Source organism: Chlamydotis macqueenii, chromosome 5, assembly GCF_036417535.1.
Source record: "Chlamydotis macqueenii isolate bChlMac1 chromosome 5, bChlMac1.mat, whole genome shotgun sequence".
NCBI classification, from domain to species: Eukaryota; Metazoa; Chordata; class Aves; order Otidiformes; family Otididae; genus Chlamydotis; species Chlamydotis macqueenii.
Genome location: NC_141560.1, coordinates 22,904,107 through 22,930,876, shown reverse-complemented (window position 1 = coordinate 22,930,876; position 26,770 = coordinate 22,904,107). Strand labels below are relative to the sequence as shown.

At 42.5% G+C, this 26,770-nt stretch overlaps 1 protein-coding gene across 3 annotated transcripts in view; it reads right to left on the bottom strand.

The window, feature by feature from the left end:
• Positions 1-10,274, bottom strand: part of SEL1L (SEL1L adaptor subunit of SYVN1 ubiquitin ligase) — a 35,250-nt gene extending 24,976 nt beyond the window's left edge. For 2 of the 3 annotated variants that reach the window (XM_086748426.1, XM_086748427.1), the window contains exons 1-3: positions 10,123-10,274; positions 2,726-2,763; positions 2,140-2,362 (exon numbers count right to left, since the gene is read on the bottom strand). In XM_086748426.1, coding sequence (XP_086604552.1) covers positions 2,140-2,362; positions 2,726-2,763; positions 10,123-10,210 — 349 coding nt within the window. In that variant the 5' untranslated portion in view covers positions 10,211-10,274. The remainder of the gene's footprint in view (positions 1-2,139; positions 2,363-2,725; positions 2,764-10,122) is intronic. The other variant, XM_086748428.1, reaches the window with a different exon arrangement.
• Positions 10,275-26,770: the final 16,496 nt, after the last annotated feature.

Genomic DNA, 26,770 nt, shown 5'->3' with positions numbered 1-26,770 from the left:
TCACTTGGAACATGCAACTGTAGTGACTTCATTTAAATCTTTTCTTATGAGCCCAGTCATTTTTATTGTTGCATAGACTTACATTGAAAACTTTATTTCACTTTGCCAAATATATTTAAGTTGCATTCAAAACTACTTTGAACAGCATGATTTATCATTTCTCATGCACTAGAACTTCAAAAGTTTACCAATTCCAATATTGCAATATTTTAAAATAAAATCTATCTTCTATGAAGACTAAGAATTATCTTTGGTTTTTGAAAATGAAATTATTTCAATTAGCCTTTTATACAGGTTTTTCTCTTTCACTAAGCTAAATCCAGCAGTTAGGTCCAGATTCATTTGAAGACATCTGCAAAGTCATGTAATTAAGAATGTCAATTATACATGTTTTTTTCAAGTTAAGTTTGTAATTCTTGTGGATATAGAGAAAGCTAGTTATTTTTTTCCAGGGTCTATAATTGGAAGGCCTAGGGACCATACTAATTTAAAAACTTCATGTTTATTTTTTGAAGCATAATGAAGTCTCCAGCATTAGGTAGCCTGTTCAAACTGCTCTTTATAATTTGATTCTGTGGCAGATGCTCCAACACACCACTCCAAGTTAATTATCCCATAACACACAAGGAAAACTGTTACTTTCAGAAATTGCATTGAAAAGTAATGTGTCCAGACGCAATTAGCCTGGAATCATTTTAGACATCTGTTAACCAGAGTAATGTACGAACTCATGCTAAGGATACATATAACTACAACTGATGGGACCTCTTATTACTGTCATTTGACCAAAATCCAGGTCCAGGATATTAACACCAATTGAGAACTTGAAGATTTACTTGTATGTTTAGTACTTTGTCTCCTGTATTGAAAACAATTGGACATGAACCATTTACACAGTGCTCTGCATAAGTTAGCTGTACACTAAATTTATGAAATTACTCTGCCTCAGGCCTCCGCCTTGCCTTTTTAAAATTCTGAATTCAACCATAATGCTGTTTTTCCCCCAAGACAGTAACAAATACTAACCCCTAAAGCAACATAGCAATGCAATCACAGGATGAAAACCTCACCACAGTTATTTTATCATGTACTTCAAGAATGATAAATGGAAACTGAGGTAAATAACTTACTCGGAGGATAAAGTACTTGTTGTCAAACTGACTGTGCAAGTAGCAATTTACCTGTTTTACTATGTCTGAATAAAGTATGTGGTATTTTATCACTATATTTTGTCCTTATTTACTTATATCTCATCTCATATTTTAGGCTGCAGGAAACCCAAATATAGATTACTTGTAAGTATTGGTTATAATACTGTAAAATCAGTTTCCAAACAGGAAAACAAACGCAGCAGGAATTGCCAGCTCTGTATAAACTCATGGGCAGTTTTCAGCAAAAACTGTTCCTGTGGAACTTGATTGTTACAAAACCAAGAAATAAACAACTGAAAAATACCATTTTCTTTTCTGATTAGTGAGAAGGTCTTGCGTGTACAGAGCAGGACAACTTCTTTCTTAGAAGGCTAAAAGCATTAGTAGTACTAATTCTAAATTACTGAAAATGAATTATTTTTCTACTCAATATCCTGCAAAATACACACTGGTAACTTGAAGAATTTTTTTTTCCATGCAATCTCATGACCATACACAGGAGCCAAACTGTATTTAGAAAAGCTTTAACCTCCCTTAATGCAGTGCTGTCACCAGTGTCTCATTCAAGAGGTGTAACAACTGTACCTGAGGGTAGATTCCTGTCCTGCTCAGTTAAAAAGTCTGCCAGTACAGTTGTTCTTTAGCAGTTTTTTTCCTGTCAGAATACTTTTTCTCCAGAATTGAGTTTCAGATAAAACCAGTAATCCTTCCTTCCACATCACTTACATACTTCATAAGAGGTTCCAAAAAATGCACAGGACTTAAATGCATGGCTTTTGAAAAATCACTTGTGATACTTTTGACAGATGTAGTTAAAAAACCTTAAGTCACCAGAGAGCAAGCTATCTGGTCACCCCTTTCTGATGCGAGATTAAAAGTATCTTAAAGTTTACTTTCAAAATAGACTATTTGTGTTCATCCACATGCCAAAGTTACTCAGATGCATCTTTCCTGTCACTTGTTCAAAAGTCCGTGAGCAGTTAGTTACCTGGACTCTGTATTTCTGCTTCTTCCAAATCCTTATTTAATAGATTTGACATTTCTACAGGGTTCAGCTCTTCTAGTGAATTCTCTTTTTCCTCCTCTTGACTGTGAAAATTCTCTTCATTCTCTGATTGTGAATCTGATTTCCCTGAATCAAGGAAGATCTGACCTGCCACCACTCGAGTTCCTGTGGAATGCTCCTTTACCTGATCCTCTGCAGATAAAGTCTGAAGGAAAGCAGCCACATAATTTAGAAGATTAGAAACTGAACAGCAACAGCTGGTAAAAAAAATACATTACCTTTTAAATATACGATTAATTAACACACTAAATTGAAACAGTTACATGAAAAGTAAGTAGAGCTACCTCTATCAGCCTTCATTAACTTTATCCCTTTCAGTTCTTCAAAAAAAAAAAAAAATTTCAGAGATATAACACAACATTAATTCTTCTAATGCACAGATGAAATTAATGAGACAGCAAGAGCTACACACCAGTTTAAAAACAAGAATCAAATAACAGTTCTGGATTTCAGACCTTTGCTCTCACTTCACAAGAAAAACAGAATGACTAGAAACTAATTTCCTCACCTTTGACTCCAGTGATTCATCTTGATTTCCCTCTTCATCTAGGAGAGATGCTATAAGTCAGTAAAAAGCTTTTCCAAGAGTAATTTTCTCAAAAATAAAAATAAGTTTAGCTATAATATTGTACCATGGTTCTGAAATATTCTAGTGTACTAAGCTGACTAATGCAATTCAGAAAGACCTTGTTAGAGCTGTCAGGAAGAATCAAATGTTTCACAGATGATCCTCCTCTTCCTTGAATTATGCCAACACAACTGCGTGTCCAATATTGTAAAAAAGTGTGGCTTTTTTTTTTTTTAAACCCAAATCAATCCTCTAGCTTACCATACAGTCTGAATTGTTCCAGTCCAACTGAACTGTTTAAAAAGGTACGCCTCAAGTGAAAAGGGCCTATGGAACCTAAGGTTTTTAGCCACCAAATCAGCTTTAGTATAAACAGCTTCAGTAGCAACCAGAAAGTTACATTAATACTACTGCACTTTTAACTAAACACTGCTCCTTATAGAATGCAAATGAATTTCGCCTGACTAGCATATTCAAACCTTTATACAGAGGTCTCTCTTCAGAACACTGAGAAATTAGTTTGTCTTTAAGACACTGTTCAAGAGCTGCAAGCCTTATCTAACTGTCATCTTTCTTATCTGAATGGGCTATGATATGATATTTGATTAGAAAGACTGGAAAGAGAAGAAATGGTAAAGAAGAAAGATTATTAGGCAGAGACATAAAGGAATGGAGGTGAAAAAGAGGGAGAAGGTAATCAGAAAAGCTTATTTGTGACAGTTTTACCAATGTTTCGCAGAACTGTCTCTCATTTTCTTTGTCCTATAACTTGAATGAGCTACTCATTGTGCTTCAAAAAACTTGGTTTGCACTATCATCTGCACTATCATCTTGACTGAAAACCTCTAAAATTACCACAGCCAAAATGTGACTGTTTCCAGTCATCACGATATCCCCTCATTTAGGTAAACAAACCACCTCACATTTGAAAGATGCTGCTACAGGCCTCCCTCTCTCTGGTACACAACTCACTTAAACTGAAATGAAAGCTCAAAATATAAACAGATAACTAAGCTAAGCTGCGACTAACTCCTGCTACATTTAGAAATCCCCTCCTTCTGAGACTCTGGAGTGTGTAATGCCCTATAGCAGTGGTAAGGTGTTGACAGGCTGGAGAGCTGCACTATGACTAGAAGAGGTACCTAAAGTGATAGAAGTTAGAGCCCTCTACATGAGCTATAACATTTAGTATGTCACGGTTAGCTATTAAAGACTACCTGCGCAAATACTGACTGCCAACAAAACTCTTCAAAAATTTACAGAACTCTGCTGACTTTCTATAAGCATTTGGCAGCAAAGAAAACTTGCACACTTAATTCTTGTGCAAGTAAAGTCTCTTACCAGAGATAAATAACCTCTGAAGTGACAAACAACAAACATGACACTTTATCCGTTCATGTTTTGAAGACTATTACTACAACAGAGCAACTGCAAATATTTACAATGAAAGAGCTAATCTTGGAAGCCAGATTCCAGAAAGCGATTTCCACACTGTTCTAATTAAAGGTTATGCTTCAAACAGCAAGTAAGTAAAAAGACGAGGATCAACTTTAAGCTGTAACAGCATAATAAAAAAAAAAAAAAAAAAAAATCAAGAAAAAATGCTAACATTTATAAGTGAAGCTGCAAAACTAAGGTGACAAGAAGTTTGACAGTGCAACTGAGATAAATATATAATAGTCTGTTGAGCATACTGAAGAGGACATAAAGCTCAAGAAGTCTGACTGCCAGCAGATACAGGATTAAATAGGATCTAGAACAGTCGGTGTGGGTAAGCAGCTGCACCCTACAGGTCTGAAAACGAAAGCGTGTAGAGCCCTTCAGAAAAACTACTGGAGATAGCAAAGAGCACTCCAGATGAAATTGACCCTGCAAGTAGCAGCCAAGACACCTTAAGAACAAGCACCAATTTGGAAAAAACACCAAGAGGTGCCAAAAAAACCAAACCAAACCAAAACAAAAACAAAAAACCAAAAAACCCCAAACCAGAACAAAACAAAAACTAGCTGCATTTTTGGCAGAGACCACAGTGCTTATCAGCTTGAGGAATCTAACAGCTAAGGCTGACTGTTTTAAGTCGTAAGCATTTCTACCACTGAACTTCAACACTTCAGATCACCACATAACAGCTGGTTTTCAGACACAGCAAAAAGTAGGTATGCATTTAGGATACTTGCTGGTCCTTTCTATTTTGAAACTATGAGACAAATTTGGTTACCATGTTTCCTACAAATTACATTCTACTATCCTACATTATTTGGATCTAAAACCAAATGCCACTCCTACAACTTCAAACTCCAGAGCTTGCAAGAGATGCAGATGTGCTTCTGGAGTGAGGGAAAACTAAGATGGAGTTAACCTAGTCAATAGCTTGTATGCTGCTATTAATACATACAAAGCACTTATACAGTACCTGTTACTGCAGTAACAAACATCATGTTATTTTTAACAGCTATACCAGCTAGAGTGTTTGTTTCTGTCTGCTCAAAATCAGCCTATATGCCTGACAGCAATAGACCATTCCAGCTTTTTGGCAAAGGCTTTACTAACTGATTTCAATTTGTGGAAGGTTGACTTTACAATAAAAGACCACACAAGGTCAAATATAAATAAGGTATGCACACATATCAAAGAACAATTTTATTGTAACTTCATAGGCAAAACAAAAGTTTACTAAATTGAAAGGCAAGAGACATCTGAGCAATATAACCTAGAGCTCATTAAACGTTTGCTTTTCTTCCCTGAAAGTAAATAAAGCTATTTCATTTCTATTGCATCACTTAAATTCTCTCTGAAGGAACCAGCTTTGTTATTAAGAAGTTGTACTTGAATAATTGTTTTCAAAACAGTGGTTCCAAAACAGCACTAAAGCAACAACAAAATATTAGCTCAACTGTTCTTAGCTCTGGGACTTCCTTGTAAGCTAGGCAGATGAGGTTGCAGTGATGATTGATAATGTGACTAGAGGAGGGACCACTTACAGCCTTGTTATTTCACAGAACTGCTGACTAATAAGCACCCGCTACTTATAGCTGTGTGTCTACTTCTAAGAAACAGTTAAGGAAACTATTCTGAAAGTGTTAATGAAAGATTTACGGAAGGTCACAGTTTGACCTAAGAACAGCTTATTAGTCAAGGCTCAACTATTGAACAAAGTCACAGATGTTATGTTTGTGCACCTGTTTCAGAGATTAAAGCTGATAGTTTAGTTTGTTTTTCCAGACAAATTAAAAAAAAAGTAACTGACTTTTTTTTTCTTTTTTTAATTTGGATCTGTTACCAAGGCTGCCTGATTCTATAAACCCCTTCTGAAAAGGCCAATTGGAAATTAATCCTACAATTTGTTAAACAAATTAGGGAGATGCAATTATATATTAAAAGGAAAAAGTAAGCAGAAGTAGTTGAGGCTGAAACAGGTAGCTGACAGTGTTGTACAGAATACTTCACTTAAACAGTGCTGAGCTGCAGACACTGCTGTATGCTCTCATGCCCAGCTAGGACTCTAGGGCACTTCATACAGTTAGACACTTGTTTCAACCATTCACCACTTCATATATAATTAAAATCAGCTTTAAAATACATTCATTTTTCCTCAATTAGAAAGAACAGTGTTCAATCAGTCTATTTAAATATAGCAAAAGTACTCTAGCAGCCTGTGCTAGATAAAAAGATCCTATCATATACTGAATAAAGATCTTACCATTCTGTGAGAACTATCATTTTCAGGAAAGCACTATGGAGAGAGGGTAGAAATAAGAAGAGCTACACAGTATGATTTAGCAAGAAGAATGTCATTAGCTTGAGGAAGGCCAACAAAAGTTTTGCTATATTAGAAAAACAAATCAACTGACAGCCTATAAAGCTAAAGGACTGCTACTACCAGACAAGAAATACTATTGGTTTCATCATTAGAATGGTCACTCACCTTCGGAAAACAGCTAAAAACTCAGTAAGCGCAAGCAGTTGGCAATCTCTCAAAGCTCTGACAAACGCCCTAACTGACCACTGTAGTCAGTTTCCTTCCAGTTTTCACTAAGCTCTTCAAGCTTCAAACACTACCACAACAAAGCAACTAGTAAGAGTTTGCATGCTCTAGAGCAGTGATCTCCAAACTGTGATGTGTACAGGCCAGGGGATGCACTAGCTAACCCTTTGGGAGCGCAGGAAGAAAATATTTTTTGTACTGTTAATAAATAAAACTTTTCTTAATACACTGTTTATCTCACCTTTATCTCATTCTTTTTTTGAGCATGATTTATGATATACATAATATGTTAGTACAGTAGTATTTTTTTTTTTTTAGTTAAACATTGAAGACGTATGCTCAAAAATTTTCTTGCTGAGAGGGGCGCATAAACAAAAAGTATTTGGCAACGACTGCTTTAAAGTGTCCACAGATCTTCTGTAGTACATTTTTGTTATTTCTTTTAACGTTCTTTTTGTGCAAGTGACTAATTAGACTTTGAAAGAGAATGCAGACCCTGTTTACCCTATTCTTGCAGGAAAAAAGAACATCTTAAGAATAAAATTACCTCAGATTGCTTATCATAAATTTTTCAGCTGTTAAATTTGGCACAGAAACAGACTCCATAGCATAAATGCTATTCCAATTACATGAACGTCTAAAACACGCAGTGAGTAAAGCAAAATCCTTAAGTGCCACCTATTTGGTGAGACTACTTTCAAAGTACCCTTGGCAGCAAGTAAATTGTTCCCAGCTACAATCTGTGCAGCATATTCATTTTAGTGCAACTGCAAGAGTAAGATATAGGTCAACCCACACCCTGAATACAAATCTTTTTTTCCAGTTCCTTGCAGTTGCTGGCTAACTATTTACAAAACTTACTCTCTAGCAGTCGCTCTGTAGAAATTGAGATTCCCCATCAGGCAACAATGCAACAAGTTTTGGGAATACTTTTCAGTTAGGTAAGGAAAATCAGCAGGGTCCGGGAAAGCCATTGAGCTCTGTACCTATTCTCTCAAAAGGTAGAAGTTTCCTACTTGTCCTACCAGTTGATGAGACAGTATGAAAACCTCTGCCAAGTTAGCCATGTAAGATACAGGATATTCAGAGGAAGAATCACTTCCTCTCCTCAGACAGGATGAGATAATGTCTACCTCTTACCCTGCGAACAAGGGGGAAAAAACCCAATAATTAAATAATATCAGCAATCAAAAAAATAAGATATTTTTTCCAACGTTCTTAATGAATGGTCAACAGGAGAAGCAGAAAACCATCGCTGCTGTGATAAGCAGAAGATAGACAGCTTTGGCTGGAACACACACAGTTACCATTTTTTAATCTGCTTTCGGCAGTTCTCTGTGAATTCCTTAATAATCTTTCCCCAGTCCCCAATGTTCAGCTTCCTCATAATCTGTATGAATATTACATCTTTAAAAAATAGCACCCATTTCTTTAGGCCTGAGTTTTCTTGTGTTCACTTCAAGTTTCAAAAAAACTCATTTAAGCAAAATTTATGACTATAGAGTTAAGGCCTAAATCTATGAGTAAAAAAAGACTCACTATCAAAAAATCCTCATTAAAAAAACCCCATCTTTTGAAGTCAGGAAATGCAATACTTGAATTATTTTTACTCAACCTTCTTAAAACCTCTCCCTTCAACATACTCACATTCCAGATGACTGTTTCCAGACCAGACATTAGGAATGAACAAGTATTCAAGGATGCATTTAACATACAGTCTCTAGGCTTGCACCAGACTCTGCTAGAGAAAGTGGTATGGCTACTGTACAAAATAAAAATATTGACGAAGTGATGATGCCTTATTTCCTTTCAGAATGATTCTGGACAAAAATTGGAGCAAGAAAGATCTTCCTGTTATAAGCTGCTGCCAAAAGCTGGACTCCAAACACTCTCTCCTAATTAATTATGGATATTAATGAACAGTTTTATCTCACAGTAGTGACTCAAGTTTGGCAACAGCTCCTAATCCTCCATGGATGTACCATTTGCTTTCTTGGGTTTGCTAATTTTATTGGTTCAACTGACATTAAACATACAGGTTTTAAAGGCTGAATTAAGCTATCTGAACTTCATAATTCACAAACACAACTTTGTGATAGTGGAAAAAGCAGTCAAGAGAAGAGCTGCATGCTAGCACAGCCACAGATGCATACTTGGAACAGTCCTTAATTTTATCACTTAACTTCCACATACACAACAGATGGTTCTTCTGACATGAACAGTCTCATCTCACCTTAGCTTTTTTTCCTTTACATACACAATCAGTGAGAACACACCATTCAAAGTCTGAGTACACCTCTCTGGCTTCACAGAACTTATATGCATCTTTTCTACATCTTGAGAAGTGCCCTGCTGGCTTATAATATTACCCACAAAGCTCATATAACTGTGCTTGACATCTAGTCTGAACTCCAGTAACCTAACTTTAAACTTCCTACTGCATATATGAAAATGAACCTCAAACCACAGAACTCACCCCTAGATAAAACGTTAAGTTATTTTCCTGAAGTATCACTGACAGCCTAAAAGCACATCCCCTGTAGCACTGGATAAGGCTGTCTATTAAAGGAATGCTTTCTGGCTTTAGAAACACTATAGACATAAATGCATTGCACATTCCCCCCACTCACCCATGGTGGAAAGAAGGATGTGGGATGTAGAAACCCCAGGAAAGGAAGTAGGTGACAACATATGAGAAGCACACAAACCCCAAGCTTTATAACAACAAAAGAAGGAGAGAAAAAAGTACTATAACAACATGATGCAGGCCCCAGAAACGCTCTGTCCAAGTTTGTGTGTGAAAACTGTCCTGATAACGCCAACATCAGCATTATCAGCTCCTCAGCAAGAAAATGCGTAATTCGGAGCAAAAAAAAAAAAAAAAAAAAAGTCTCGTTTCGGTTTTGAGAAGAGCAAGCATTACAAAGTAGGCTCCTAACGCGCTGTTTAAAAGCAGGAGCCAGACTAAACAGCGTGTTCCCCCCCTCCAGGCCTACCAGACAGCCCCCGGCGAGGCAAGGCCAGCAAGCACAGGGTGAGCAGTGCGCCCGCCGCCCCTCGCCGAGCCCGGCTCCGCCACCCCTGCTACCCGCGGCCACGCAGCTGACAGGAGCCCAGCTCCCTTCCCCTCCCCTCCGCCGCCTCAGAGCCCCGGCGATGACGGAGCTGCCCCCTCGCACCCCAAAACCCCAGCGAGAACACGGGGTCCCTTCCCCCGCTGCCGCCGCGCCCCAGTGCGGGCGCCCGCACCCCGCGGCGCGCCCCCTCCTCGCGCCCAGCAGGCCACGGGGGGCGAGGCCGCCGCAGAGCTCAGGCCCAGCGGGGCGCGGGGAGGCGAGGCCCCGGTACTAACCGGCTGCGGCCAGTCCGCTGGCCAAGAGCGCCGCCAGGCACAGCGCCGCCAGGCACAGCGCCAGCGCCAGCCGGGCCCGCTGCCCCATGCCGCCGGGCTCCTGAGGGGCCGCCACCGCCGCCGACGGGCCCCGAGTCCGGCTTCCTCACCCCGCCCACCGCCCCGCCGCCACCAATCCGCCGGCTGCGCTGACGACTAACGACCGGCAGCTACCGCAGCACACGCAACCCGCCGAGGAACTGCTTGCTCTACATGGCCCGCTCCGATTGGCAGAGACTGTCGGTCACGCCCTCTTCTTGGCCAATGGAATGCAAGTACCTCAGAGAGAGCCGTCTACGCGAGTGCGCCCCTCCGAAATGGTGGCTTCCATTGGCTCACGGTACCGCTCCTACAACGCCCACAATGCATTGCGAAGGCCACGCTTAGCCGGCGACCAAGGGGCCCGCTCCCGGGTGGGGACTACGTCACCCACAACTCCCCGCGCCGCGGCGCGCAGGGAGCGGCGGGGGCTCCCCGCAGCCCGAGCTGTGCGGTGCTGTAGCCGGCAGCAGGCCCCGGGTCCGGCCGCAGCGCCGCCCTTCCCGCTGGAAGCCTAGAGGCCGGCTGGGGGGCGGGGCGGGGCGGCGCGGCGGCTCCGTGTCGCGGGGCGAGTGGCCCGCCCGTGGCCGTTTGTAGAAGTCGGAAGCGCGGGGGCGGGGCAGCCGTCAGGACAGTGGGGCTGGCGGGGGACGGGTGGGGCCTCCGCAAGTGCGGCGTTACCGCGGCGTAGGGGTGTGGTGAGGAGCCGGGCGAGGGTAGCACAGAGGGGGAAACGCTCACCGGCGGTGGTGGCAGAGCTGCCTCTCTGCGGCGCGTCTGTCGGCAGCTTTCGTCACAGAGAGCAGGGCGAAAGTCAGAGCCGTAGGTCCAGCGTCTCTTACGGTGCACCGGGAGAGGGAGGTGAAAGGTTTAGCTTATACAATCATAGCATGGTTTGGGTTGGAAGGAACCTTTAAAGGTCATCCAGTCCAACCCCCCTGCAAGCAGCAGGGACATCTCCAACAAGATCAGGTTGCTCAGAGCCCCGTCCAACCTGGCCTTGAACGTTTCCAGGGATGGGGCATCCACTGCCTCTCTGGGCAACTTCTTCCAGTGTTTCACCACTCACATTGTAAAAAATGTTTTTCTTAAGTCTGAGTCTGCTTCCTTCTATTTTAAAACCATTACCCTTCATCCCATCACAACAGGTCCTGCTGAAGAGTTTCTCCCCATCTTTCTTACAAGCCCCCTTTAGGTACTGGAAGGCCACTATAAGGTCTCCCTGGAGCCTCCTCTTCTGCAGGCTGAACAGCCCTAATTCTCTCAGCCTGTCCTCGTAGGAAAGGTGTTGCAGCCCTCTGATCATCTTCCTGGCCCTCCTCTGGACCCTCTCCAACTGGCCCATGTCCTTCTTATGTTGGGGGCTCCAGAGCTGGATGCAGTACTCCAGGTGGGGTCTCATGAGAGCAGAGTAGAGGGGCAGAATCACCTCCCTCAACCTGCTTGTCACACTTTTTTTGATGCAGCCCAGGATGCAATGGGCTTTCTGGACTGGAAGTGTGCATTGTCTGCTCATGTTGAGCTTCTCATCCATCAGCACTCCCAAGTTCTCCTCAGAGTTGCTCTCAGTCCATTCCCTGGCCAGCCTGTATTTGTGCCTGGGATTGCACTGAACAATGTGCAGGATCTTAACTTACTAAGTCTTATATTTCTTTTTTTTTACGACATTTTTATCCTCTGTTAATAGGTTTCTACATCAACCTTTTTTTACCCAGCGGAAAACTGTAGAGTTTATGACTTTAATTTGCTTCTAAAAGCAACAGTGAGTCCTGTTCCAGACTATAGAATTCCGGGCAGCTGAACACACTTTCTTGGTAAGGTGTATGGAAAGCAGCAGTAAATGAAATATCTGTCTAAACCAGCACAGCTGAGGCATGTGGAACTCACAAAGGGTGTAATCAGTTGAACTTGGTCTTCAGAAAGGTGTCAGCTCTGTGAAGGGACTGGGAACTGTGGGACACAACTCTTCAGTTTTGTAAGAATCATGTCTTTCTGTAGGTCAATTAAAAAGCAACAAAAAATGAGGAAGGGGAACCAGAGTTTCAACTTGTAATGGACTGAAACACCTAAATGTTGCGTCACAGGACCATGCTATTACACAATGCTGTGCTGAATTATGAAGTGGATTTGTCACACACTGTCTAAATAGTATTAAGCCATCTCATTCTTACAGCACCACAATTGGAATCTGCAGGGCAAGAGTAGCTACTGGTGGCCATGTTTCTCCCATGGGAGAGAACAGCAGAATCTGTGGAACATGCAGTCCTACCTGGGGCTGGCTGAGGGGTTTCTGGCCACTGGCCCCAGGTCTGCAGGCAGGGGAACACCTGTACTGCGTCAGCTAGGAGGCTTCTGAGTAGCATGTAAGTGCCTTGGACAGATCTAATAAGTAGTTCTGATTCTAATTCGGAGAATACTTAAGTACCAGTCAATTTTTTTTCTAGCTACAGTACAGCTGTGACAGTGTCCATCAACTGAGGCAGAACCAAGCCTTGCTATAGCATGGGAGTGCTGTTGTTTCAGGACAGGCCTCAAGCGGTTTCACCAGAATGCTTCCCTGTGCTTGGATCAGGTCTCTTTAACCTCTGTCGTGCTCAGGAGAACAGCGTTAGAGCCTGGCTGTAAGGGAACATTGCTCCCTGGAGCAGAGCAGTATGTGGCAGTGATGGCGCTCATGCGCCTGGTGTGGGGCCTGGGAAGCAGCGAGGTGGAGTGGTGACATGGATGGTTCTACCCAACGCAAGAGGCTGTTGGTTCTGCCTAGCTGGGGCACTTGGCCTGAGGCACGGTGTGGTGTGGCATGGCAGTACAGGTGTGAGGGTGTATTGGGGGCGCTGGGTCCAGCCGCAGGTGCTGCGACTCCACAGCTCTGTGGTGGTGCCCGTGCTGCTCTGGCTGAGGGGTGTCAGGTGCTAAGGCAGGCTGCCCAGAGCCCCTGTGGTGTTCCCAGCCCTGGAGGTTTTCAAAACTTGAGTGAATAAATCCCTTCTCAGCCTGATCTAATCAGTCCTCCTGCGAGCAGGGGCTGGACTAGGTGACCTCCGAGGGTTGCTTCTAACCACGCTACATCTAAAGCTGAAGGTGGGGGTTTAAGTGAGATGGAAGAACAAAAGGAAAAATGTAATGGGGGAAGGTGATATTTTTTTTTCTGAGTTAATTGATTGCCTTCCAAATAAAAAATCAGATAATATTGCAGACTGAGTTAGTTCTGATTGATTTAGTATATGCTGTACTCTGAGTGTGGTAAATTTATTGCTGCCTTTCCGTTTATGTTTGCAGTAGCTATAAAATTCCCATTACTTTTCTTAATCAGTTTTGCATTTTCTTCTGTGAAGCTTTGAATGGAAGCTTAGATATTTTTGCTGTGTTCCTCCTCTATTCTATGCGAAAATGTGGTGGTCTTTTATGCACCACTCCAAATGACCACACAGATAGTGAGAGCTCAAATTACATCCTTTGTGTTTTAAGTACACTTATATTTAGTTTCTCAAAGTGTTATCTAATCAAAATTTTCAAGAGTTTTTTGAATTGGACCTATTTAAATATGCCCTCGTACTTGTATAGCATGTTGTAATATTAGTCATTCTCCAGGTAGGAGAATGGAAGTGTGTGAGTTAAGTTTTGAGTAGTTTAGTGGTACGCATGATAACTTTTTTGAATATTTCTCATACTCTCTTGCTTGTCTTCTGTCTCTATAGATCGATCACACAACTTTCTCCTTTGTAGCAACACTGCTTTTTACTACGGTTGTGGAAAGTTTCTTGTATGATTTTTTTTCTAATATAAAACTGCAGATTTGGGAGAGGTATGAAGCTTGGTTTTTAAGAGCCATTTCTCAAGAATCCTTGCAGAATATTCTTGTAAAGTTTTTTCAGCTTGCTTTAAAAAAATAAGAAGGAGCAAGCTTCAGCCATCTCTCAGGGAAGATTTCTGTCCCAAAATACACTGGCTTTCTGACAGATTTTTCTGACAAAAAGGTCACATCTTTCCTTTGTTCTTTTTTTTTTTTCTATTAGAGTGCAAAATATATAGTTTTAGACTAATTTTCATAGCTTTTTAATGATGTTTTTTGCTTTTCTTTGTTTTACTATGTGCTTTTGAAGTTTCTGGACACTTATTTCTGAGGAAGCAATTACAAGGAGAATAATATGCCTAAATCTCCAGTGTTCCTGGCTATAGGAAGGTTATGATTCTAACAAGGCCCGTATGCAAAGTAACAGACACAATACAGATGTTAATTAAGCAACCTGAGTGAGCAAAGGTGAAAATTACCAAGCTTAATGTCACCTGAGCTGTGATATCAAGTGCCCAGTCACAGGGAACGAGGGGGAGAGAGGCAGGGATGGAGAGGGGAAGGAATGTTGTTGCATTTTATGTTAACAAATAAGTTGTTGGTATGGCTTTTGTGAGAACTCTAGTCAAGAGGAACAAGAAGGTTGTAGCTCTAAGAGCTGTCAGCTACTCTAGACTAGTAACAAATTCTAGAGGTTAATTACCCAGCTTCCTGAGCTACCAGCATTCACATGAACAGAAATGCAGATAGCCCAGTCCTGTTTGTCCTTGCCAGGTGGTAAGGGTTGAAGCTCGTTAGTGAAAACATCAGCCCTTGCTCCATGGTTGCTGGCACCCAGACCTCTGTTGTATTCTGGTCTCTCTATTGTTAGCACCTGGATCTGCAGACCTGGTGACCTGGTCTGTTCTCCAGCTGCTGGCTCTTGGACATTGTAGCCCTTGCACAGGGTGGAGTGAGATTACAAAGGCAAAGTCAATAATAGGATTTAATAAGAAGATAGGATACGCTGTGTGGATCAGGTGCGGGTGTCCCATGTTTGTTCCTCTTCATCCTTATCCCTCACTTTCCTTGCCTTTGTCACTTCCCATAAAGATCCAATAATTTTTACATAAGCTCACAAGTTCTATTAATCCATGGTTTTGGTACACTCCCATAAATCCCCCTAGAAGGAACAGGCAAGGAAGGAGAGGTAGTGGGGTGGGTCTGTATGTTAGGGAGTGTTTCGATTGTGTAGAGCTCAATGACTGTGATGATAAGGTTGAGTGCTTATGGGTAGGGATGAGGGAGAAGGCCAACAAGGCAGATATCCTGCTGGAGTTACAGACCACCCAACCAGGTTGAAGAGGTAGATGAAGCATTCTACAAGTGGCTGGCAGAAGTCTCATGATCACTAGCCCTTGTTCTCTTGGGGGACTTTAACTTACCGGACGTTTGCTGGAAATAGAACACAGCAGTGAGGAAACAGTCTAGGAGGTTCCTGGAGTGCATAGAAGATAAATTCCTGACACAGCTGGTGAGTGAGCCTACTAGGAGAGGAGCCTTGCTTGACCTGCTGTTTACGAACAGAGAAGAGCTGGTGGGAGATGTGGTGGTCGGAGGCCGTCTTGGGCTCAGTGATGATAAAATGATAGAGTTCTTGATTCTTGGTGAAGTAAGGACAGGGGTCAGGAAAACCGCTACCATGGACTTCCTGAGGGCAGACTTTAACCTGTTCAGGACACATATTGAGAGAGTCCATTGGGAGGCAGTCCTGAAAGGCAAAGAGGTCCAGGAAGGCTGGACATTCTTCGAGAAGGAAGTCTTGAAGACACAGGAGCAGGCTATCCCCATGCGCTGTAAGATGAACTGGGGGGGAAGACGACTGGCCTGGCTGAACAGGGAGCTTTTGCTGGGACTCAGGAAAAAAAGCAGTGTCTACCGCTCTTGGAAGAAGGGGCAAGCAACTCAAAAAGAGTACAGGGAGCTCATTATGTCATGCAGAGAGAAAATTAGAAAGACAAAAGCCCAGCTTAAACTCAATCTGGCCACTGTTGTAAGAGATAACAAAAATGTTTTTACAAGTACATCAACAACAGAAAGAGAGCCAAGGAGAATCTCCATCCCTTATTGGATGCAGGGGGGGAGCATTGCCACCAAGGATGAAGAAAAGGTGTTATGCTCCAATTTCGCATGAGAGGAAGGCCCCCTTGCGTTCTAGCCGACCTCAGACAAGTCTGGGAGGCTAGGGGCGGCTGGACCAACCTCTCACACACCGGAGTGTGGTTTTGCTCGTATTCTCAGGAACAGAATTAAGACTCAAAACAGAGTCAAGCGCCAGGTAACTTTATTAACCTGACAAGAAGTTCACAAATGCAAGAGAAAGGAGAGAAAGAAAGGAAAGATGGAAAAGAGTTTCAGTTGCAATAGCTACCACCACGGAGCTGCGGCGTCCCGGCAGTCCAGTTGACTCGGTGGGGGAACGTTCCGTCCGATGTTGGTCGTTTCTGTCCTCTTATTGTTCATCTTATTCACATCACATATTCCAAGAGTGGGTTTGCTTGGCCGCACCCCTCACCTGGCGGTGATACGCATGCCCAATACCATCTCTGGGCCCCTCTGTTTTTCTGGCCTGGGTCTGGGCTCATAGGCAGGGGTAAGGCTAAATTTTGCAGAATCAGCTCTGCATTCAGGTTTGTGGGAAAATAGGAGGAAAAAACAGGAAGCTTCCAGTCCTGTGGCTTGACTGGCTTGCAAGATAAGGGAATCATCTTGCAGGAAAAAAGGAAGACTCCAGTCCTATGGTTTGACTGATGTACCGTTGTTTAGGTGGTGGTTTGATGCTTTTACCATGTTGAGACAAACATTCGACACAGTCTCTCACAAAAGGCTGAGGTACTTAATGCCTTCTTTGCCTCAGTCTTTAATAGTCAGACCAGTTATCCCCAGGATATTCTGCCATCTGAGCTGGGAGACAGGGATGGAGTGCAGAGACACCTCCACAATCCAGGAGGAAGCAGTTAACGACTTGCTACCCCACCTGGACACTCACAAGTCCATGGGGCCGGATGGGACCCACTCGAGAATATGGAGGGAGCTGGCAGAGGAGCTTGCCAAGCCACTCTCTATCGTTTATCAGCAGTCGTGGTTAACAGGGGTGGTCTCAGATGACTGGAGGCTTCCCAATGTGATGCCTATCTACAAGAAGGGCCAGAAGGTGGATCTGGGGAACTACAGACCTGTCTGTCTGACCTTGGTACTGGGGGAGATTATGGAGCAGTTCATCTTGAGTGCGCTCACCTGGCACGTGCAGGACAACCAGGGGATCGGGCCCAGCCAGCATGGGTTCATGAAGGGCAGGTCCTGCTTGACCAATCTGATCTTCTATGACCAGGTGACCTGTCTAGTGGATGATGAGAAGGCTATGGATGTTATCTACCTGGACTTTAGTAAAGCCCTTGATACCATCTCCCACAGCATTCTCCTAGAGAAGCTGTCAGCTCATGGCTTAGGCAGGCATACTCTTTGCTGGGTAAAAAACTGTTTGGATGGCTGAGCCCAGGGAGTTGTGAACAGAGTTAAATCCAGTTGATGGCCAGTCACAAGCGGTGTTCCCCAGGGCTCAGTTTTGGGGCCAGTCTCGTTCAATATCTTTATCAATAGTCTGGATGAGGGGATTGAGTGCTCCCTCAGTAAATTTGCAGATGACACCAAGTCAAGCAGGAATATTGATCTGCTTGAGGCTAGAAAGGCTCTGCAGAGGGACCTGGACAGGCTGGTTCAATTGTATGAGGTTCAACAAGGTCCAAGTGCAGAGTCCTCCACTTTGGTCACAACACCACCATGCAACGTTACAGGCTTGGGGAAGAGTGGTTGGAAAGCTACCTGGCAGAAAAGGACCTGGGGGTGTTGGTTGACAGCTGGCTGAACATGAGCCAGCAGTGTGCCCAGGTGGCCAAGAAGGCCAACAGCATCCTGGCTTGTATCAGAAACAGCGTGGCCAGACAGGGTAGGGAAGTGATCATGCCCGTGTACTCAGCACTGGTGAGGCTGCACTTCAAATACTGTGTGTAGTTTTGGGCCTCTCAGTTCAAGAAGGATATTGAGTTGCTGGAGCGTGTCCAGAGAAGGGCAACGAAGCTGGTGAGGGTTCTGGAGAACAAATCTTATGCGAAACAGCTGAGGGAACTGGAATTGTTTAGTCTGGAGAAGAGGAGGCTAAGGGGAGACCTCATTGCTCTCTACAACTACCTGAAAGGAGGTTATAAGGAGGTGGGTGTTGGTCTCTTCTCCCAAGTAACTAGTGTTAGGACAAGAGGAAATGGCCTCAAGTTGTATCAGGGGAGGTTTAGACTGGATATTAGGAAAAATTTATTGACTGAAAGAGTGGTCAAGCACTGGAAGATGCTGCCCAGGGAAGTGGTGGAATCACCATCCCTGGAGGTGTTCAAAAAGTGTGTAGATGTGGCACTTCAGGACATGGTTTAGTAGTCATGGTGGTGTTGGGTTGACACTTGGACTTGATGATCTTGAGGTTTTTTCCAACCTTAATTATTCTATTCTATTCTATTCTATTCTATTCTATTCTATTCTATTCTATTCTATTCTATTCTATTCTATTCTATCCCATCATACTCACAAAAATCTTGATTTCCCTTCCTGTTCTGGCCCCTCACCCCCTAGTCTCTGCATGAGTAGTTCCTTTTAACAGCCCAGTAATCAGTGACTGAAGAGTTCTGGTCTTTGTCTACCTTATTACCTGCTCATTAACATTTGTGTGTCTGTTTTATTGCTTTATCATTTTCCTTGTTTCTTATTATTATTATTACTATTACATTGGATAGTCTGTAACCAGATAGCTTAATGAACCAGATGCTCTTACATTCTATGTGCTCTTACAGTGGCACAGAGAAAAATACTCCTGTTTGTTAAACATCCTGGAATCATGCTGCTTTTTGTATTGGTTCTGGTTTTACCTCTGCTGTTGAGTTACTGCTATCACTTGCTTTTTTTTTATTGCTCATTTTCTCAAGGGAAGAGCTCCAGTTATCTTCAGTGAGATTTCCTGCAGGATTTAATAAAATCTAAGTATTACATACTTACCAGAGTTGTGATGTTATAGTCCCGGGGGCATAAGTTACTTGCTTGTACAGATTTCTGGTGTCTCTGAATTGTACTGAGAGCTTCAGCTCTCTGCCTGGTGTGGAAACCTGCTAGCGAGGACAGTTGGTGTGCTTGCACTAAAAATAATGTTACCCAGTTGGTTGTGTGCTCAAAGTCCCATCTTTCAATGACAATAAATAGCAAACATAAATGAGTTTGCCATGTGCTACAGCATAACAAATGCCAGCCTACTCTAGATATAACGTGTAGTGACATCAGACCAATCTGTGTACAAGTCTGATGAAAACATAATATTTATGATTTTAAAAATATTTAAATTATTGAAGTAATGCTGTGTAAAATCAGTGGGGTTCTATTCTAGCTCCTAAATTTAAGAAGCTGGACAAAATTAGGAAAATTAGTTTTATTTAGAAGAAACATAGTCTAATAGTTAAGGGTCTGTAACTGGGAATAGCAAGAGAAAGTCTGTTCGCTTTCTTTGCTGCTGCACATACGTGTGAATTTAGGTATGTTAGAGTGTCTTTGACATGATTTCCTGAGAGGTGTCTCGTGAGTTGCAGTGCGGATGCAGAAGGAAATTAAAACTGGTGCTGTCTGCAACCTAAAAATTTCATATATGTTGCACTTTACTTGCATTTATGGATGTAGCGATGTTAGTTATATTAATGGCAATTTCTAGAGTAACCTGAATTACTTTAAAGTAAGAGAAGCTCAAAGGGACTAAAAGCCTTCAAAGTAAAATAGGACAAGATAATGAGTACAGCATGGAGATGGGTTCAGGGGTAAGTGGGGCCTGGATGTGATGTTTTCCTTTCCAGCTTGTCAGTCCTGTTCTTGAAACTTTCTGTGCTGACTGCAGGACCAAAGCAAGAGCCGATCAGTGATCAGCTGAGCAGGCAAGAGATGCACGCAGAATATTGCTGATGGGAAAAGGTTTGGGTATTAACTGGGAGACGTCCCCAGAGCTGTAACTCTGGGGGGCATACAAAGCGAGGCGAAGAAGAGTGCAACTCTGAGAACGTCATATTTTACTGTTTTGACCGTTCCCTAGCGTTCTGTGAACTCTGTATCTAATTTGTGTTTACATTGTGGCAACGCTGTTATTTCTGGGGCTCTTTTAGTGTTAGCTCCTAAGTGTGGTTATTTGCTACTCATAATGCTTTGCTTAGAAAATTTGAGTCATTCAGCTGGAAAAACAGAAAACAATCACAAGGTTTAAACCATCAATCATAAATAAACAATCTTAGCACTCATGCAGGGTGTAATTTATTCAGAAAAAAATGATTCAACAAACACTTGCAAATAATGAACATGCTTGGGGGAGTCATGTTTTTCCTGAGGTTATTTGGGAATAGGAAATAGTAAAAACTGGTTAGCTGTATGTATTTAGAAACATGTATGTAGAAATAACTTCCATGTAAAAAAACCTGAGACTGCATAGAGTAAGAGATCAGTACTCAGGATGGATGTCAGCCCACCCAAGAGTGATTGAAGTGCATCACCAGAGAACTAACTCGGGGCATAAAAAATGGGGCTAGTAGGAGGTTGAAGCTGGGGTGTCCGAGTTGGGCTCTGCTCCTCAGGAATGGAATAGCGGCACAAATTTTGCCAAGGGATATTCAGAAGAGTTTTGAGGAGGGCTTACCTGTCGTGGGATTAGGCTGTTGTCATGCCTTGATTCTGTAGCTGCCCTGAGTGAGGTGGTGTAACCAGTTGTGTGCCTGTGCGGCGGAATAGGCCGCTGGGCTTTAAAGAAGGCAAGATGAAAGTCGTCGGTTGCTGTTTAGATGTGCAGCTGTGTTTCATTTCTTCCAGCAAAGCCTGCACCAATCTTGCCACCAAATTATATTGCCACACTGATTCACACAAAGTTTCTCCTGCCATTAGTTTAACTGTCTTTCTCTCTCATGTCAGGCCCCCGATGCACTAACAAACTGGCCTGCTTACAGCATTCAGACATGATTCTGGTGATAAAAGCATGTGATAGGGAGCAGGGGAGTATAATCAGGCAGAATGTTGTGCTTTTTTTATCTTTGTTTTGGTTGTGAAAATCAACGTTCCATTTACTAAAAGGCATTTCTCTGATAAAACATCTGAGACTTGAGGGAAAGCTGGACTGTTGTCCTTGGGGGAAATAGTTTAGTGATCAGAGGTCTAGCGAGAGAATAATGGGAGAGTATCAAACCTATTTTATTTTAGATGTATTTGCTTTGGTGAAAAGATTGTTTTCTCTAATGGTTTAGTTGCTCCTGTTTATGGTTTAACTGTAGTTACACGTGTAAGCTGTGAAGTGAGAGGCTCCTGCATGCAGTGTGTGAGTGAACTGTGGTTGAGTTCATACTGAATTTGACGTTCATGAATTCATATAATCTAATACAGGGCTAAGGGACTTCATTTTCACTGCATGCCGCTCATGAGAGACAATTTTACATACTTTTTAACAAAAAAAAAAGTCTAATGGGAGAGAAATAGGAGGCTCAAGGACAAAAGAGAAATCAATAATTGAACAGGGAGGTGAATAAAGGAAACAGCAAGGAAAATGTTTGGGAAGAGAACGTGGTTGAGGAATGATTGCAAGAGCTGGAACAACGTGGGGAGAGATTGCTGTAAAAAGTTCTTACAGGAGAGACTGCCCAGCTGTTTCCATGTGCAGGCTTGTGGTGTTGATGAGGAAGACAGAGAGGATTTACAGAAGCTTTAGCTTTCCACTGTTTGCTGACATCAGCAAGTGTGCCACAAACTCCAGTGTTGCATGGCTTGGCTGTGGCCCTACAACAGTCTTCAAATTGTCTTTGATAGTTCTCTGAATATGTCCATTTTGTGTTCAGCAACACTAAGGCAGATTGAACATTCAGAATAAGCTGTGAGGAATACAGAGAAATTGTCTGAGCAGCCAAGGATCAGGTTAGGAAAGCCAAAGCCCTGATAGAATTACATCTGGCCAGGGACACCAGGGGCGACAAGAAAAGCTTCTGTAGGGCATGTAGGGATAGGGCGGGGGATAATGGTTTTAAACTGGAAGAGGTTTGGATTAGATATAAGGAAGAAATTTTTTACTGTGGGGGTGGTGAGGCACTGAAACAGGTTGTCCACAGATGTTTCCCATCCCTGGATGTGTTCAAGGCCAGGCTGGATGGGACTTTCAGCGACCTGTGCCCAAGTAGAACTTCAGTAGCTCTGCAAATGGTAGCTGGGATCAGCATTACACCTACCACCTGAACAGTAAAAGCTGAAAGAGTAGCTTGGTAGTGGAATATGGTAGTGGGTGCTAATCCGTGCTGTGGGCCATGCCACAGGTACAAAGTTGCTATTTCAGATTATTGCAGTAGGTAATGTTTTCTTAACGTATGGATCCCAAGCGTAACCAAAGCTGTCTATGTGTGCTTTTGGTTTTGCATTTGTTGGAGCACAGACATACTTAAGGGTTGTTTTTTTTTTTTTTTTTCTGGAGGGAAGACAGTTCAGATCCTGTATGGAATGCTCAAACTGGCTTTTTGTGAAACAAGCTGCAAAAAATGCATGACCATAGCTTAGAAGTAGTGACACTTCAAAAATGTAATTTTAGTATCATCTCTAGTTGCTTTTTTGGCCCTGTGGAATGGTTCATAATGTTTTCAAGCTTTGCTCTACAGCTGCTGCAGTTAGAAACTTAAAAAAGATTAAACCAAATTCTGGATGCTAATGTCAAAGGCATCCGGCAGCTGGAGATTTATGATAATTTGGAGATTAATTTCTCCAGATTCTGATATTTAGGAATGAGTTGGAATCCTGAATCTGAACTTCTGGTGAAAAACATTTGAGCCGAATTCTCTGTGTCATGTTTCTGGTATTATTTATATTTTTTACATTTATTTATTTAATTTTTTTTTGCTAGTGAAGGCCAGAAAAGTTGTCGGGTTACTAATACCAGGGAATAATGATGTCCTGCATGTTCTTATAGAGGATGTATATGACCTGAACTGGCAAAGTTCAGTTGGAGGAAGTGGAATTAATCTTCCTCTGTCACCAGTAACAGTTCTTGCAACTGCCAATTGCTTGATGAAGTTTAGAGGGGTCTCTTGTGCTCATTATTTCCCCTGCATTCTTCAGGGATTTTTTTCTTGTTCTAATATATTCTAATGTAGGTCTGCCTACTCTAGATGTAAAAAAAAGTCTTGTTAGGAACAGAGCAGATCATTCTAAGGTATATGTTAGCTCGTTAAGGCTAAGTGCCCTGTTTGCCACCCCACATAATCTGGAGAATTTACAAATTCATGCCTCAGTGAAAAAATCCAGTATCTGTGGATAAAGTAGGGAAACATTTATTTTGTTTTCATTTAATGGACTTCTACTGTTTTCTGAATAAGGTAAATAATACACAGATGCTTTTGTCTACTGGAGAATCACCGCTGTACCCGTACCAAGAAAATGAGTGACAAGATTAATGTGTACATGTTGCTGGGCCATTTTAATGGGCTGTAATTTCTGTAACAATTATATTACTTTTGACTGAGACAGAGAATTGTGCCAGTGAATCAGGCTCATTTTGTATATTCAGCATGTCCTAAGGAAACAAATTAAAGCCCACTGGCATCTGGAAGCACATGGCTGTACCATTGTAACACTGTGTTCAGCTTTATGGCCTTCAGCGAGGTTGTTTTAATACGGTTACACAGCTTTTGGCTTATAGGTGGCTCATATTTCTGTATCTGTAAGAGACAGTGGGGAAATAAAATAGAATTAATTTTGCTTATTCCTGCATGTCACCTCATAAAATCTTGAGCCTTGTTAAAGGACGTACAGGCATCACAAGTAGCTTCAGAGTTATGGCACTCAGGGTAAGGTATCACCAGTCAGAGATGATTTAAGATGGGTTGTTCATCTCTTGCTGCAGGAGTTTGAGATTGCCTGCAGATTCAGCAGGGCAAGCGTCCATCAGTTCACGCTGTGGATAGACAGATGATTCTCGCAGTGGGAGGGAGTACAAACTGCACTGCAGATTTTTTTTTCTCTGGTGTGGTTGTGAGTTTTAAATGTTTGGTGTGTTAGTCTTCTCTGGCTCGATAACGTTCGACGGTTGCACTGGTGATCAGCTTCTGTTGTGATCTTGGTTTTTGTCTGCTAAGCTGCTCTGTAACCCACAGCGCATAAACAGTTTTGATAGAATCATACAATGGTTAGGCTTGGAGGGGTCCTTCAAAGGTCTTCTAGTCCAACCCCCCTGCAAGGAGCAGGGACATCTCCAACCAGATCGAGTTGCTCAGAGCCCTGTCCAACCTGGCCTTGAGTGTTTCCAGGGGAGCTCAGGATGGAGCTCAGTGTTCGTGTTACAAGCTTCAGTATGCTCAGCTATGAGCTGACGAGATTAGAGATCCACCTACCCATTTGTTGTGCAGGAGGAGCATTACAGTTTAGGTTTAAGAGCAATTTTCACTTCGGCAGAAAGCTGTCTTTACTGCTGCTCCTGCCGTACGTGTCGCTTTCAGATTAGTACTTGGGCACCTTTCCTCAGCACTGCCTGTTCTAAATATTGGAGTAAAACCATAACAATTTAAAGAAACTCACTTGGGGTGTAAATTGGATTTGTCCTGAGTTACAGAGGGATGCTGTCTACTGAGGTTCTTGCTTAAGTTTCCCGTTACGTACTAACCTACAATATCCCATTCGGGATACCTCAACGCTTATGCCAGCTGTGAAAGCCGGACACCGCGACTGCGATGTGAAGGTGCTTTCCATTGCATTTGTCTGCAGCACAGATTTTTCACCTCCCCGCTCACCCCACCCGGCGCCCCTGCGAAGGGCGGAGACGCCTGCCCCCTCCCCCGCCCCGCCCCCGCAGCGGTCCGAGGCAGCGCCGCCGCTAGGGGGCGCTGCCGCCTTAGCTGTGGGCCGCGAGCGCCGCCGGGGCGGGGGAGGCGGTGGCTCGCGGGGCGTTGGCGTCGTTAACGGCGTCCGGACGCGGCTGGGCAGAGAGAGGGGGCGGTTCTGCAGTTAACCTGTCCTAAAATTCCGAAAAGCTAGCGGTTTTTCGAGGGGTTTCTGTTGCCGTTTGCACTCACCCAGCGGACCTCGTTCTGAGATTCCTAAAGCATCTTGAACGTTACCACTGTTAAAGATTGCGGAGTACTGTAAGCTCCGGCAAGGGGGCTGCTGCCTAGCATCCCAAAAATAACAGGAAAAGTTTTTCTGGTTCAGAGTCTGTTTTTTTGCGAAGTCTCGCCTTAATCTCTCAATACTTTGATTGCTTAGCTGTGAAATGGCGTTAGTAATCCCCCCTGCCCACCCCTTTTCTAGTGAACAGGATCTTGCTCATGCAGCAATATTCAGGTATTTAAATCTCGAGGTAAACACCATGAAGAAAATAAATGCAGAGCAAAGTTAACTTCAGTGCAGTAAAGAACGTGTAGCATCATGGTGCATAATCTGCCTTGCCAAGTTGTGGAATAATAGCTGTTTTCTTCATAATGAAGACACATATGTTTCAGAGACTTAGACGTTTCAATCTCTAACTGTATTTGAAGTGTCTCTATCTCACTTCTGGGACTGGGAAGTATTTGTATCAAAGACATGGGGAACAGTTTATGCTTTTGTCGTTCTACACTTTTTCCTTACTTTATCTCTCTCTCTTTTTTTTTTTTTTTTAAATCCATATGAGATCAACTTCCTTTGGTAACTTTGTTTTCACTTTTGAATTCTGAGCAACTTATGTCTCAAAATAATTTTATTTTGAAAAAGTGTACTTTTCTGACTTGGAACTGAAACAGATGAATGTGTAATTTTTATATAACATATTCCAGACTAACTGTGGCTAAGGCTTGCTGACTAATTTAAAACTAGTCTTTCAGGATTGCTGGAGATGTAGCTGAAGCTTAATATTAATCCAATTTCAGTTTTGTAATGATTAGTGCTTGTTTTTATCTCAAGTTTTATCTCTTTCTTCCTAGTTGTTTATCGACTGGTGAAGTAAACCAGCATGTTATGAGGTCAGAAATGGATTAGCATCTAACCTGTACTACACCTGCTGAAGAGAACTTGCCAATTTTTTTTCCTTTAAAAAAAGCTATCTACATTGAAAGGCCTGTATGCACTGCTCCTTTGCACTTGGAACACATAGTGTGGAGCTTCAAATTAAGTGAACTGTATCAACACTTTTTGGCTATTGTTTTCCATACAGCTCTAGTACGTGTTCAGTTCAGACGCTGCAAGGAACTGATTCTACACCTCTTGACACATGTTGCAGCAGTGTCTGATTTCAGCTTATGTTTCATACTTGGAGTGTAATTTTGGACTACTGAGATTTTGCTGATAGATGTTTTAGAGGAAAGATTGAGGAGGAGAAGAAAGCCCTATATAATTTAGGTGGTCAGTTTCCCCTTTCATTTGGAAGAATTCCTTCAGAGTTTCTTGCACCAGTAAGTGGATGGATGAGCAATGAGACATACTATTGATTACTGTGTGTAACTCCTTTTCTTTACTACTTCAGCATGCAAAGATATTGGGTTCTAAATTGAACAAACAGAAATAAGAGAGAATAAGACAGAGACTTTCTTTATGTATGATGTACATCATGTGGAGGTACTTGTGGACAGTTGCGTAAGTGGATGTTTTATGTTATTTTTTTATACTTTCTCTAAAGAGAAAGAGAAGGTTCACAAAAGATACTGTGACTTCATAGAGAATAAATAAAATCTAATCTCA